The following is a 16,000-nucleotide window of genomic DNA, read 5'->3' on the forward strand; positions in this document are numbered from 1 at the left end:
TTCAAATTTGAAAATGTAAATTAATTATTTTCTTCCCTGGCCCCCAACACAGTGTCAGAGAGATGATGTGGCCCTCCTGCCAAAAACTTTGGACACCCCTGTTCTAAACCATTAGGTGTATACCATCCCCATAAAGTTATGAGACCAGAAAAATTGAACTAGTTTAAGCATTGGGCCAGTGCACACAATACAGTATAACAGTCTTGCACAGGCAGCAGATAAGGTTAATGATATAATACACACAATGTAAATTATTTTACAAATAACATGAATTACATGATCCTTTAATTAGGACCACAACTTATGTTCTACATGGACAATAACTTAAAAATAGAAAAAACCACCACTATCTTATGTTAAACACCAGAAAAGGCAAAATAAACCAATGCATTCTCATCTCTCCAAGTAGCTATCGAAAGATAAGTATAGCCCTTTTCACTCACAAGTGGAGCAGACCAAGAGTGCCCTCATCATCAGTTCACAGAACAGTTTCAGCTTCTGCTGCACCCTGGAGGTGAGAGGTGGAATGATGATCTCTGCTGGAACGTAGAACTGAATTGAATAGGTGACAAAAATCCCAAAGGAATACAGAAGTTTCACTATTTGGTACAGCCTGTAAGAGACATTTGAAACAGAATTCACATTAGTAAAAAGGTCATAAAACAAACTAGATGCACGGACAAGGAATCCTCTCAAAGCATGTTTGGCAGGTATAATCTTTCCTTCCTCTTTTTTCTTTTACACAACCAGAAGAGAACAGCCTTACTGCAGAAAACCAAAAGATAATTCTACCTTAACACCAACCAAACAGACACTGTTTGGAAGCTCTTCGGAAATGCAACACAGCCTGTATCAGTGTCTAAAGTACTAATGAAGCATCTTAAGAGTCTAAAGCCAAATTAGTATTATATCAGTAAGGTTCTCATAACAACTGATGAATCCTAAGTAGTTTCAGAGATTGGAACCTGATGCCTTGTACACAGATCAGAAGCAAGCATCTGGTACACCAAAAGACAAAGGGCGCAATCCTAACCAACTTTCCAGCAAAACTTAACTTGACTTGACTTAACTGCAATGCAGCCCCAAGTTAAGGTCACAAACATGCCCTTACCTTCAGGAGGCCCCCTTGGTTGCCTCCCCACTACAGAATGCAGTGCACGTCACATTGGCACAGCTATGTCAATGCTGGAAAGTTGGTTAGGATTGCACCCAAAGACACTAAGTTTAAGGGATTCCATTGCAGAATGGAGATATATAGTCACTGAGATTATGTAATGCAGTCCCATTCAAAGCCAAAGCAAATGAAGACCGGCCTGCCTGAGAGAAAAGTCTCTTTGATCTGTTACTTTTTCTGAGCAAGGAGTTTTTGATAAGATAGAACCTCTTGAGTACATTAAGAGAAGGTATTCCCCTCCATGCTTTCACCTAAAACATAAAGGAGGAACAGAGTCATGTCTTCTGGTTGCATTCCCAACATCCATGAGAGAACATTCCTAACATTCAGAGAATGGTTGACCCTGCTCCCCCACTATACATTCAATGAACATGCGGGGGAGCCATTCAAAAAAACTTTGCATTTCTTCCTTTGATTGAAAGTAATTGCATAATGTGCATCATCAAGTATAATTTTATTCTGCTGTAAAAAAACACAGGACACAAATCTAAACTGACCCTTCACCCCTTACCCACCCACTCCCAATCACCAGGGCTTGGCACCCCATATTTCCAAAAGAGCCAGGTTGCCAAGGGATCTAAAGTCAATGATGAAGTACTGTATTCTTCTGATACATCAACATTATTTTGAAAATTAAAACATTTAGCACCCTGATGAGTTTAGCCAATGTATTGTGAACCTAATAAGGCCTAGCTCACCAGGAGCATGGAAAATTTTTCCGACAAGCTCAGCAGGCACAAGATCAATGACAACATTGCAAAATGCCTTTAGCAACAGGTTGCCCATGACACGGATCTTGCTGCACGCATCACAGAGAACGCTTAAGTGGTCAGAGCTGAAACTTTTAAAAAGTTCCATTTTAAATTACTATGTTGATTTTTTTTAAACTACTACATTCATTTTTTAGAAAATCTAATCCACATAAAATCAATAAAGAGAGAGGAAAAAACCCTCACAGAGCAGCATACGTTAGAAAATTCAAAGGCAGCTTGGGGAAAGAAAGACCTTAAACCAGGGACTTGTGGTGGGTGGGGAGGCAGGTGCGGCAGAGCCTCCCAGAACTGCGAAAAGGCACTCAAGCACTCACAACCCATGAGCTCTGTGCTCACATAGCGGAGGTGCTTCTCAAAAGACTCTAGTGGGGAGTCTCTGCCTCACCTGCCTCCCTATCCGCCATACGTCCCTGCCTTACATTTTTTCAAAGTGGCAGCAAGGGAGGAGCCATATGAACCACTTGGAGGAGGGCTTTCCAAAAGCACTGCTAGTCACAATTCCAAAGTCACTGCTTAAAAATGGTGTTCATTTTACTCAGAAGTAAGCGCACTGGGCTCAGTAAGACTTGGGGCCCAACCTATGCTGGTTATCGCTGGTGGAACAGGCACACACACTGTCGTAAACGTGCCGCAAAGCACGTTGCAACCATGCAGAGGCCAGTGCCACTGGTGGCAAGGCCCAATACAACTCCATCAACTGAGAGAGTGGCCTGCCTGAGCATCCTCTGGGCTGCCTCACCCACAAATGAAGTTCTTTTCCCCGAGGTTCCTGCATCTTCGCAGAGACCTCCGAGGCCCAGCTTTCATATGTGGACGAAACAGCGAAGTGGGAGAGAATCCAAAGCAGCATCCCTGCCATCATCTCTCTTCCCCATCTGCAGATGGAAGCCACCCCCCAGATAGAACTTGTGGGAGCACTCTCATAGATGCTCTGCTGACCTGGAAAAAAGTGCTGGAAGATTTTTTTCCCCCAAGGTTGCCATAAACATTACTGAGCGAGGACAGAGGGGAGGAACAGACAACGTTAAAAACCTTAAGCTGAAAAAGTAATTACTTCAAAAAAAAAAAAAACTTCAAAGCTAAAAAATACAAGTTGACATCAAAGCAAAATAAGACTCTGATCCAATGAATAAGCAAGTTTCCAGCACCACAATACATTCAAATATTTCTCCAAAAGCTATTTTAAAACAATATTAATTAATGTTTTATTAGCTGTTACCTTGGGCTATCCGGTACTTCACTTTTTCCCTAAAGTCATCATTTTCAACTTGAACTGGGAACATTGCTACTTCTGTAACCTCTTCATTCTGCCTGGAGTTAGATCACACCGCCCTACAATTGGACCACCACAATCTCACTCCTTCCTCTGCATGGGCTCTTTACACAAAGCGGGAAGCGCAGAGTTCCTTGGGAGCAATCCCAGCATGCTCTGCATTTCCTTCCTCGATTAAAGAGTTGCGCAGAATAAGGAGCTGGTAATGAGACCAGCTTTGTCCACAGCAGCAGAGTAGTGGGAGGTGGTGGGTCACCACTTTTGCCCTGACCCCATCCATCACCTAATGCAAACAGGATCATTCGCTTCATGGATGGGGCTGATCCTGGTGGAACCCTATTTGTAGTTGCTATACAGACTATACAAACTAGGGCGCAATCCTAACCCCTTACGTCGGTGCTTTCCAGCTCTGAGGTAAGGGAACAAACATTTCCTTACTTTGAGGAGGCCTCCATGACTGACACCCAACTGCAGGATGCAGCACACGTCCCATTGGCACCGCTACAACAGTGCTGGAAAGCACTGACGTAAGGGGTTAGGACTGCTCCCTTAAAGACTTAAGTTTCCTAAGATGCCACTGTTTTCCTTTTGTCTTTTTTTTTTTTTTTTTTTTTTGCAGTTGCACCCAATTGTTGTATACACATGACCTCAGCAATTCCTATGTGATGCTAAGGCACACTATTGTGCTATAAGAAAAAAAATAATTAAGGAATGCCTAAAGTCTCCTGACAAAGCTGTCTGACATCTCCCTGAGAGATTCACTGCTCTGGCTTTCGATCAGTCTTTGTATACAGTTGACCAGTCATTGTTGCTACCTCTCTGCATTCGAGTTGCCCAACCTTGATGGCAGCTACCTACTGCATCTCTGCATGAGTGACTGCTCTGAGCTTTCCCCTTTCAAATCAGGAAGAGTACCAGAGCATCAACTCCTGCAAAAACAAAGGAGAAAGGAGGGTGGATGGTTCTTGCAGCCCACAAGGTTTACATTTAGAACACGTTACCTGCACATTTTTCATATTAAAAAGTGGTCACATGCCTCTCACCATAAAAAACTTGTGGGGGGCGGGGAGAAACACTGGGCTTCATTGACCATGTTAGGCTGCTAAAAATTTGTCCTCCTTTTTCTCCCTTACATTGTTTATCACCTTTCATAGGATGTAGCCTTCTATAGAATCAGATTCAGTCCATCAGTACAGTTAGCACAGACTGGCAGCATCGCTCTGGAGTTTCAGAAGGGAATTTTTCTCTGAAGATTGAACCTGGCATCTTCTGCATGCAAAGCAGGCATTTTACCACTGAACCATAGCCTCTCCCCAACTTTACAATGCACATTTTATACATGGAGCTCTTAAAAATGTACTCAAGGACACAGCAGTTCTTTAAAACCATGCCTCTACTTACAATTTATCTTGCGGCAGGTTCAGAGTAATGCTGCCTTTGATATCATCATCAAAGCGCATATATCCCAAGGTGGCCAGGGAGATGTATAAGGTCATCACAATTCCCATGCCAATGTTGAGTGCCAGTGGGAAGCGAGAGGTGTCGTTCATCCTGTTCTGGAGGGGGAGCACCTGAAAGAGAGGTGGGCATGTATATGAGGTAGAGCTTATCAAAGAAGTGCCTTTGAGTTGATTTCAGCTTCATGCTACAAAGTTCTATAACAAATTGCTAAACTTAAAACCTTTAACCTAAATAATCCCAAATATCACATTAAAATAATAAACAATCATTTTTAACATGCAAAAGCTTCTCAAAATGCGGAAGAATTCCTTCTGAGATGGACACTAGTATCTCTGTCACAATTAAAAAAAATTAGGTGAGGCAGAGGCAACAGATAGGGGTAGTACATCTATTATTATTATTATTATTATTATTATTATTATTATTATTAACAGTATTTATATACCGCTTTTCAACTAAAAGTTCACAAAGCGGTTTACAGAGAAAAATCAAATAACTAATGGCTCCCTGTCCCAAAAGGGCTCACAATCTAAGAAGATGCAAAAAGAACACCAGCAGACAGCCACTAGAAAAGACACTGCTGGGGTGAGGTGGGCCAGTTACTCTCCCCCTGCTAAAAAGAGGAGCACCCACTTGAAAAAGTGCCTCTTACCCAATTAGCAGGGGTTATTTATTTAAAATATGAGAACAAATAGGTTTAATGTAGTTGGTTGAGCGTTTAAAAAGTGGATCCAAGGTGTGGAGAAGCCAAAACCAGCAGGAAAGCACATGCTTTGTTTATAGAAGGTCTCAGATTCAATCCAATATCTTTAGTTAAAGGTTCTTTTGCAACAAGGCTAGGAAAAACATCTGCCTCCAGATTTCTAGAAGCCCACTGAGACACAACAGACATCACTGGGCAAGATGGACCAATAGTCTGACTCAGTGGAAAGCTTCATATGTCTGACAAGCTGGAAAGGTATAGATAAGTGGGCAGTCCAATATTAACCAAATTCTCCTATACCAATGCAGCAGTGAAAGCGCTGGCTATGCTAGATTCTGTGGGGGAATTTCAGCTGTTAGAGGTCTAGTCAGGGTAAGGGGACATCTGTCCTCTTGCCCTGGGGGGGAAGCCCCAGCAGCTGCAACAGGTCAACGTGGACCTGAGCCAGCAACATCGCTGGCGCAAGTCCATGTTGATCCACATTGGTGGATCTGGTCCAGGAAGGGGCATAGGATACAGTGCAAGCTGGTGCCACTAATCCCACCCCCTCTTGGGCCCGATCCATACAACTCACGCCCCCTAGAGGGAAAGAGTTCACACAATTGGGCCTTTTATTTAATTAAAATGCTGGTTATGTATCAACACTCAATACTCTATGCCAGGGGTGTCCAAAGTTTTTGGCAGGAGGGCCACATCATCTCTCTGACACTGTGTCAGGGGCCGGGGGGGGGGGGGGAAGAATTAATTTACATTTAAAATTTGAATACATTTACATATATTTACATAAGTGAATATATTAAAGATGAACTTATATGAATGAATGAAGGTCTTGCAATAGCTCAAGGCCTATACGAGGCCTTGCACAAAGCAAGGCTGGCCTTTTCTTTGCTGCCGCTACTGCATCACAGACATGAAAAAGCAAGCAGTGGAGGGAGCCCTCATCCCACAGCTCACTCGAGAGGTAAAATAGTCGCCCTCACTCTGAGAGCAGTTGCATTGGGCCAGTGCGGGCTCCAACAAATCTCTGGAGGCCCAGAGGCTCATTGGAGACTGGGGGCTCCCCGAGGGCCGCACTGAGAGGCCTTGAGGGCCGCAAGTGGCCCCAGGGCTGGGGTTTGGGCACCCCTGCTCTATGCTGTGCATACCCTACCACCACCTATCCTGCCCCTGACAGAATCACTGGCATACATCTAGAGCAGGGGACAAAGGCAGAGTGTCCAGACCACAGCCAGCTCTGAATAAAAGCATGAGCAGGCATAGCTACAAACAGGAGGTCAGTACCTCAGAGAGCTCTACAGGACAAAAAGGAAGACTAGGCTAGATACAGAACTCTGAGCAGGATCAGATGCTGTTCCAGCGAAGTGCTGGAGCTAACCAAGAGTTGATATAGTTGATGTGTCTAGCGTGGGTGGTCGGATCCATCTCTTCTGCAGGGAAGGTTTCTGCAACTTAGAAGAGCCCTTACCAGTTTTGGAGACATTTGCTCTGACAGCATTTGGAGAACTGTGGCTCAATTGCTACATCCCACTGTCTAAGGGGCAGAACCACATCCTCCCACCCTCTCCAGGGCCAAAATTCTAGCTCCAAGGGGTTCAAAAGGAACAGGTGTGTCCAGATTTGTGTTGAGAGAACTTCACTCCCTTAGCTTCTCTCATCCTCCAAGCCTTGTTCCTGGACTGGGAGAGTTCTGTTCTCAGGAGCATGACACCTCACACCACCACAGAAAGGCACCACCAGCAGCCAGACCAGAAAGACCCTGACTACATGCAGGCGGAAATCTGATTAGTCTGAGATTAGCTAGCTGTAGAAAGTCCAATTTTAAGGCACCATCAGAGAGAGCGTTGTAAGGAACTGAAAAAGAAAAGAGAGCTGTTTGAAGGGATAAATACTAAGCTGACCAAAAGAGGAGGAAAATCCTTACAATTTGCAGCTTTTAACTTTAAGCAGCATTAACAAAATAGTTTGCATCACTTTTTCAGATCTGAGACGGTGACATTTTGAAGAGGATAATCCAGTTATTTAAAGATGGAAGAAGAGAAAAACTAGATCTTTGAGTCATTTGGCAGCTATCGAACAACAAATCCAGAGTTTGTATGCTATAAACAAAGTACCACATTCTTACTGAAAAGCTGCTTTATCCCCAGTGCAAAAAGCAGACCTTGAGAAGATGTCGGTTTAGAGTAATAGGCTGACAAGACCAGAATCTTCATGTCCCTCCTCTGACTTTCATGTCTAATAGAAATGAAACATTTTCTTCTTTGCTTAGCTCTTCAGATCTACCACACCTCAAGCGGAGAGCAGGACAGGAAAACGGGGTAAATTCACCGTTTAAATAAAAGTGGCAATGCTCCTGAACAGTACAGATCAGCACAAACAAATTTATTTCCTGGTGGAAATTGGTGAAGATCATCCTTTATTTCCAACTTGCGCAAAAGGAGTGAGATAAACTATGGTTTTGTACAAAAGTGAGCCTATCCATTAGACTTATTCTCGAGAATTAATAGCCTGCAAATTTCCTATGGAGGCTACACACACAATATTTTAGGCAGTCTAGTTTTCGAACAGCACATCTATACAATATACAGCACAGTATAAGATATTTCCCCTTAGCTTCATACAAGACTCAGCTCTTCTGCTTGAACATTTTCATATGGTCAAGCACAATTCCAAGATATTATGAAAGTGAGGCAAGATGTCAGGGACATAGTTTTTCTTATAGTCTTCAGAAGGGTTCCTGGGTTCTCAAAAACATACTTGAAAACTTTAAAATTTGATATTTTATTTGATAATTTTAAATGAATTTGATTAATATTTGATATTTTAACTAGTGCTGATGCAATATGGACAACTCCCCCAATTATCCTGCTCGTTTAACGGATAAGGAGGACTGATGAAATGAAACTCACTCACAACATTTCTCCCAATAGCCACAGGTTGGGAGAGTATCCATTTCTTTCCCAGAAGCCCAAGAGCAACACTACATCATGTAGCATCATCTTTTTAGGATTCTGGAGAAGAAAATGGCAGCCAACAGCCACTAAGATAGCCTCCGCCAAGAAATAGGTGGTGGCCAAAAAAAGCAAGTTGGGGGGCTGGTTTTAGCCCCCACTTGCATCCCTCCGACAAAAAAAAAATCAGAACTGAAAATTCTCAGCTTAGAACTTCCAGCTTAGCTCTGGACTCAAACAATAATACCAGGAAATAAGGAAAGAGAATATTGTTTTAAGGACCGAGAATGTAAGTGAAGTGATCTGAACATTCAAAGAGTGCAATATATATGTTAAGTATTATTGAACTCCAGAGCCACCGCTTCCATTTGCACAGGTTTCCTTTTCCTCCTACTTCTTCCTTTTAATTATTTGTACTCTATTACTTCGTTCTTCTTTAATTTCTTGTCATACTCCTTACAGAGTTCTGCACTCCTCCAGTACCAGTCTTTTAGCTAGGCCAATTATTTCATTCATGGTCTCACACTGCCATCCATCATCTTCAGCAGTATCTTATCTTTCGAACTTGGCACCCCCAAGCCTTAGTTCAATTCTGTCCTTCCCACTGTGCCTCAAATTGTAATTGTTTTCCCAGGCCTTCTGTAAATTTGGTAAGATATTGACTTGCGCATCTCCTCCTCCACTGACATTTCTTTCTTTACGTCACATCTTTTTATGTAAATTTTTAAGTCTGTACGCAGGGCTTCAACACTGTTGAAATGTATGTTATATATGCTATACTGCACCTTGTCTGTGATTTCTAAAGCAGGAGGTTCTTAACCTTTTTATGATGACAGACCCCCCCCCCATGGACTGTCCAATAAGTCCCCACTTCCCCTTTGCCAGACTGTTAAAATCATCATCACCACCAGTCCTATTAGGTACCAGGATGGCTTCAGAAGATGTCAATAGCTTGGTTTTCTTTACATATGGATAGCTAGGAAGAGAACACCTCAATCTGTATTAATAATGGTGATCAATAATCTAACAGAGGCAATGGACAACACAGAATGCACATTAATTGTTCAGAGATTGAGTCCTATACCCTCATCATTTGATGCCCATATTCCAAAGGGTTATGGATGCCTCGGTTAAGAATTCCTGCCTTAAAGAAAAAATACCCCTTGAGTGTTTCTAGTGCTGAAAAAAGGCTCTAAAAAGACAAATAATTTTCCAAAGAACAGCTGGTATGCTACACTCCAATTAAATTTGCTTCCTTCCCTGTTTGCTTCTTCTTACCTTCTCATAAATTTGTATGCACAGAATTAGAGGACTAACCAGCATGCAGCCCTGCTGTCAGCTCTTCCTGTCAATATCTTCCAGTCATTAGCAACCTGCTGCCATGGCATTCAAATTTTACAAGTAGTTAAGGTCAGCAGGTAACCTATACTAGTCACTCTGCAGTGACCCTCATTCTGTCTATGTAACTCAGACAGGAAAAAAACAGAAGGAGGTCATTTAAACTTGAGAGCACATTCTAGGGTACGGCACAGCCCAGTACATGGAGACTTGTCTCTACAGCAGGCCCTGGTCCAGGCAGATTATTCCAGGCACCTCATTGTTACAATTAGGGTGCAAAGAGCACTACAGTCCTGGCTCAAGCAGGAACAGTGAGGGCTTCATTGAGAAGTCAAGCTCCAAAGCCACTGAAACACAAAGGGTAGAAACAAGTGCTTAGAGTAAGTGCCAAGTCAGATAGCACCAGTTTAACAGGTTCCCAAAAGTGCAACGACACATACTAAATTCACAGAAGGAGACTTAAATTGACTTGTGTGATCTAGGAGTATAGAGAGGGCTGTGGACAAACTGCACTATGAAAAATCTAGTTCTCTCTAACCAGGCCATCCAAATCCTCCATCATGAGTAGCTGAAGTCCTGTACCCTGACAAAATTGTGCAAATTTGAGTGCGATGGAGGTGCAAACTACCTCAAAAGCTCTCTCAATTCATGAAGTATAAAAGGCCAAACTAGATTTTCAGTGGCCGCCACAGAATTTTCAGTCTCACATGACATTCTTTTCTAGCCAAACCCTCCACACTACAAGCCTGGCTTACAGAAAAGGTTTCCCAGTTAAATGGGGAACAGCAGTTGCAATGGGTGAAGGGATAAATACATGAACCTACTCACCCACTTCTCCTCTGTAAAATCTCTTGCACACATCACGTCCACAGAGATGTGGCTTTGGCAATCCCACATTTGCCAGACATCGTCTAGGAACAGCAGAATTCCACCAAACTCCAGCAGTGCCAATGCAGCAGCGCTAACAGGGCATACACTGCATCCCATGAGGGAGTTTCAGGTCCCACAAGCCTCGTTGAGACAAAGGAACATTTGTTCCCTTGCTCTGGGGCAAACCTCCGCTGCCCTGATGGGTTGACTCAGATCTGCACCAGCTATTTTGCTAGCACAAGATGGAGTGGACCTAGGTCAGGAAATCAAGGCCTAGAAAGGGAATAGGATATCGGCAGAGCTGCTGCCACCATTCCCTTCATGCCACACCCCCTCCCCTCTCTGCCCCGTTCCTCCCCCTTCCCATCCAACCCACCTCCACACTGACTCACCGGTGCTGGGGCTTCTCCAGTGGTTGCTGCCGCATGGCCGTTTCCCACTTGCAATGGCAGCCCAACTGCACAGAACAAGAGGTCGCGTTTTGCAACTGCCATAATGTACACTGGACCACCAGAACACAACACAGAAGCCCCATAGGACTGGGCCTATATGTGAAAATATTTCTACCCTGCCCTTTCATCCATGTGGACTCTGAAGGCCAATAGCAATCAGTTTGAAAACATATAGAAACAGTTGACATTTAAATTAGAAATACAATACTGATCAGCAAGTGGTTGGCAACCTTCAGTCTCGAAAGACTATGGTATAAGCCTACAGCACCTGGTATTCCCAGGCGGTCTCCCATCCAAGTACTAACCAGGCCTGACCTGCTTAGCTTCTGAAATCAGACGAGATCAGGCATGTGCAGGGTAACAGTTGATCAGCATTATTGCCAGAAAAAAGGCTGGAAAAATCACACCTCAAGGAGTCCAATACAGATGGGTCAATTATGGCTCAGGCATCTTGACATGGCACCCAAAGCAGAGGGGGAAGATACCAACAGTGCAGAAAAAAAAGAAAGACTAATGTTTTTGAAAGGTTAAAAAATTGAGTTGAATTGCCACTGCCTTCAAATTTATGTTTCATCAAAAGCAACACTTACCACACCGATTCCTTCAAAAGCAAATATAGCTGTGCCAAAGAAAAGTGGGTATTTCTTCCATCCAGCTACTTTAGGCAGTTTTCGAGGATCAGACAAACCCTGGTGAAAGAGGTCATAATGTAAGGGATGGATTGCACAACGTTTCCTGACCCTTAACATCAATACCCTCTTCAGGAAGATGGCCATAAATGCCCATCCTAGCTGCCCATTAGAACCAGCTCGCAGAACCAGACCAACATAGGATACTAGTTCAAATCACACAAGTAAAGCTCTGCTTTGCCAAACAAAAAAAGGGCAGTGTCCTATTTCCTACAGCGGTTAGATGAATGCCTCCAGGAGTCTCACAAGAAGAGCATGAAAGAAACAGCCCTCCTTGTTATGGCCCTCAATCCCTCAAAGGTTCAGGTCCAAGATACTTAAAAGAACTTTATAGTTTCTCCTGTTTGCACACTTTTCGATCGGCCAGGAAGGTCCTGCTCTGCATCTTGCCCCTGCATGAAGTACAATTTGACAAGCACACAGAACTAGACCATAGTGGTTCAGAGAGCTCCCTCCCATTTTACCTTTCGGAGAATGGTTCCCACCGTGTACAGATGGACCTCCAGCATTGATTAACTGTTGCACCCCTGCATGATGGCTTTTACCTGGCTCCACAGTTTCTATTGTATTTTAGTTGTTTCTATTGTATTTTTAAAACCAACTGTACACCATTTGGGGACGTCCTTGCCAAAAAGTCACATTCTGAATGTTCAATGCAACACTCAAGAGCAACAAGTAGCTGTAAAGTTCTCAAAGTACATAGAATGGAGTTGGGTTAAGAATTAGCAATTCACACATGCTGGGATGGATAAGTCACCAGAAAGTCAAAAGCAGAGATTTCCATACTCACTTGAACAATATAGTGGTAAATAATTACAAGGCTGATGGCCATAGATACATTTGCGAGACACGAGAACAGAGACAGGTTTTTGAGGTCACGGATGAAAACCAAGATGATCAGAAATGGAAGAAAGCACAGCATATATAGCCGTAGATCAATGGTCCTTTTGTCCGAGGGAACACTGGTTCCTGTGATGTTAGCAGTAGCAGATTTAGTCTGAAAATAGCCTTCATTAACCTGCAGGAAAAACCAGTATTCTTTTTTTAATTAATCAGTACCATTTTAGCTACTATGAAAACACCAACAGCTACTTTCCAAAGTGTTTCAAAGTGACTCTCCTACAGGTATGGAAAGAGCATTACCCCGATCCCCCCCCCCCCCCAGTCTCAGATATACTTCAAAACCTGTATATACATTCTGGAAGGACTTTAACATTCAAATACAACCCTAAAGTACAGATGCAAGAGAACTAAATGGTTTTAGAATACGGAGCTTTATGGATCAGACTGTGAAATGCCTGATGCCCTTTTGACTGCATCAAATCCAATCTCTGCCCTTTACATCCAATTACTTTCCCTCCTCTTCTCTCAGAGTGTCTCAGCCTCCTGAAATTTAGTACAGTCACTTCCACCCCATCATTTGCTTTCCTGCACCCTTTTCTCTCTATCCTCTTCCTAATGCATCACGAGTAAACAGCACTAACCCCTGCTTTCCCCTGTTCTTCTGTGTCAGGACGCAAAATGGCTGCCCCTAAAACTTTGAGAAGGGTGTCCAGAGAATCTAAACATTGTGATTAGGACTTTGAGGCACAGCTGGAACAGAAAAACCCATAGACACCCAGAATAGTTTAACACAAGATTGGTCTATGAAGTTCACAAAAACATGAAAGAGCAACACGCCTCCATCTCCCTCCTCCATGTATCGTCTGAGACCGAGCAACAGTTTACTGCTGATTGCGAAAAGATGGTATGTCTACATGACTCATCTGCTATCTAACCTAGCCTCCTTTGCAATGTCAGACTCAATATCATCATCAGCTCCAACCACTCAGTCACCATCGCTTTGAAGCTGTGGCAATCTCCTCCAGTGCGTCACTATACCGAGTTAGTCATGTTGGGCCAAGGAAACAAAAACCGTTAACCCCCCACTTCCCCCCCCCCAATAAAGTTGAAAGCAAAACTTGGCAAAACAAGCCATTGAATTTAAAAGTGATTTTGACCATGCCATTCTTGGCACTGCTTAAGAGAATCAACTCTTTTTCTACCTCTCCTAAGCAGAGGTATTCACCTCCATTTTGCTCCCCCTGCCCAGAATGGCTCCGAAGGGGAGGGGCCATTTGCATGCCGTGGTGAGGCTCCCTTCAAAACTTAGTGCTTTGCATCCCCTCTAGCTATGCCACTGCTGGCCACATAGCAAGATTAATGCTTGCAGCTCTTAAAAACAACTATTAGCTTCTCTTTTACAAATATTTAGCACTGCCCACTACTGAGTCAGACCATTAATCCGTCTACCTCAGCACTGCATACACTGTCTGGCAGTAGCTCTCCAGAATTTCAGAAAGGGTTCTTTCTCAGCCCTACCTGGAGATGCCAGGGATTAAAACTGGGGCTTTCTGCAGGCAGAGCATGCACACTACCCCTGAGCTACAGCCCTATCCCCAGAGGAGGCAACTGATACGCAAAGCCTACGCTCTGCACTACAGGGCCCTCCACAATATGAAATTGCTTCAATCTCCTTTTGGGGAGGGGCTGTATCTCAGTGGGTAGAGCACACGTTCTGCTTACAGATGGTCTTGGGTTCATATGTCTCAGGTTCAGCATTTCCAGGTAGAGTTTGGACAGATCATCATCTGAAACATGCCAGTCACTATAGGCAATACAGAGGAGGAGGCAGTTTCATATGCTCAAAGTTTATTAAAAAGTTATTTCTTTGCATCTATTTTTATTTCTCCCTCATACCCAGGCACATCCAACAATCTTCAACATCCCCAAGGACCCAATCTCTGCCTCCCTGTGCACCTGACAGGAGACTGAATTTTCTCTACCATTATAGATATGTCTGGAACCTAAATTCTTTTGACTATCATAAGATGCCTCTTTTAGTGTCTCCAAGCACCAAGGTTAGGTGAAAAAGAAAAAGGCATGTCTATTATGAATAGAGGTTGCAAGAGAAATGTTAAATAAGTATGGGATAGTCATTTATAACTTGTCACCACAGGTCAGTTGCTATTTGTTACCAGCGGTCAAGATTTTCTTAAGTAAAAACTTCAAGAAGTTTTTTCATAAGGGAAAAGAAAAACCAATCAGTTACATGCCATTAGCCAACCCTCTGGCACCCCCAACAGGACAAAGCAGGCATTTAAGCAAGCATTCCAATCCCATAAAAAATATGAAGACCCTGCAATGCAATGTGCTTGATGCATATTTAATGAAAACAGTAGCACTGTGCAGTATCAAACATTGCTATGTCCATTTGCAGAGCCATCCCTGATCAAGGCTGCAATCCTATGGACACTTATGCCCACTGAACTAAGCAAGACTTTCTTCTAAGTGCTTAGGACCGAATTGCAAGGATCCCAACTACTCTATTGCAGGGTGCTAACTTCAGCTGGAGAAAACTTCTTTGCTGCAGGACAAAATCTACACTTATCAAGGGAAGGCCGACAGGAGTTGGGGGAAGGCCGACAGGAGCCGAGGGGCATCCGGTTCGGGACTCCTCATCCCTATGGGATGAGGATGGGGAGGTTAGAGAACAACAAGACAAAGGCAGGGTAGGAGAAGAAATTGGGAAAGGTAGGGAGATGGGATGTGATAGACGGTTTGGCACAATGAGAGGATGCGGGGACAAAGGAGCGAATAAGCAGCCCATCCTGGGGCATTCCATGTATAAATGCTTTTATGCGAATGCCCGAAGTCTACGAGCAAAGGTGGGAGAACTGGAATGTCTGGTGACAAGGGAAAATATTGACATAGTGGGCATAACGGAAACCTGGTGGAATGCGGAGAATCAGTGGGATACCGCAATCCCGGGCTATAAACTCTACAGGAGGGACAGGCAGGGGCGTGTTGGAGGTGGGGTGGCCCTTTATGTTAAGGAAGGGATAGAATCCAGCAAAGTAGAGATTGAAGGTGGGTCCGACTCCACCGTAGAATCTCTGTGGGTTAAATTACCAGGCTTGTGCAGCGATGTAATACTGGGGGCGTGCTATCGTCCTCCAGACCAGAAATCTGATGGGGACCTTGAAATGAGGAAACAGATCAGGGAGGTGACAAGGAAGGACAGGGTTGTAATCATGGGGGACTTCAATTATCCTCATATTGACTGGGTCAATTTGTGTTCTGGTCACGATAAGGAAACCGGATTTCTTGACGTGCTGAATGACTGTGGCTTAGATCAGCTAGTCACGGAGCCCACCAGAGGACAGGTGACTCTGGATTTAATTTTGTGCGGTACGCAAGACCTGGTTAGAGATTTAAACGTTACTGAGCCATTGGGGAACAGTGATCATGCTGCGATCCGTTTTGACGTGCACGTTGGG

The 16,000-nt window shown here is 43.7% G+C and overlaps 1 protein-coding gene across 1 annotated transcript in view; it reads right to left on the reverse strand.

Annotated features, from left to right (window-relative positions):
* The window catches only part of SLC36A4 (solute carrier family 36 member 4), a 122,594-nt gene that overhangs the window by 82,363 nt on the left and 24,231 nt on the right, over positions 1-16,000 (reverse strand). Inside the window, exons 7-10 of the mRNA XM_066620336.1 lie at positions 12,472-12,699; positions 11,583-11,681; positions 4,622-4,791; positions 444-613 (exon numbers count right to left, since the gene is read on the reverse strand). Of these exons, the coding sequence (XP_066476433.1) occupies positions 444-613; positions 4,622-4,791; positions 11,583-11,681; positions 12,472-12,699 (667 nt within the window). The remainder of the gene's footprint in view (positions 1-443; positions 614-4,621; positions 4,792-11,582; positions 11,682-12,471; positions 12,700-16,000) is intronic.

The sequence above is a fragment of the Tiliqua scincoides genome, chromosome 3, assembly GCF_035046505.1.
Source record: "Tiliqua scincoides isolate rTilSci1 chromosome 3, rTilSci1.hap2, whole genome shotgun sequence".
NCBI classification, from domain to species: Eukaryota; Metazoa; Chordata; class Lepidosauria; order Squamata; family Scincidae; genus Tiliqua; species Tiliqua scincoides.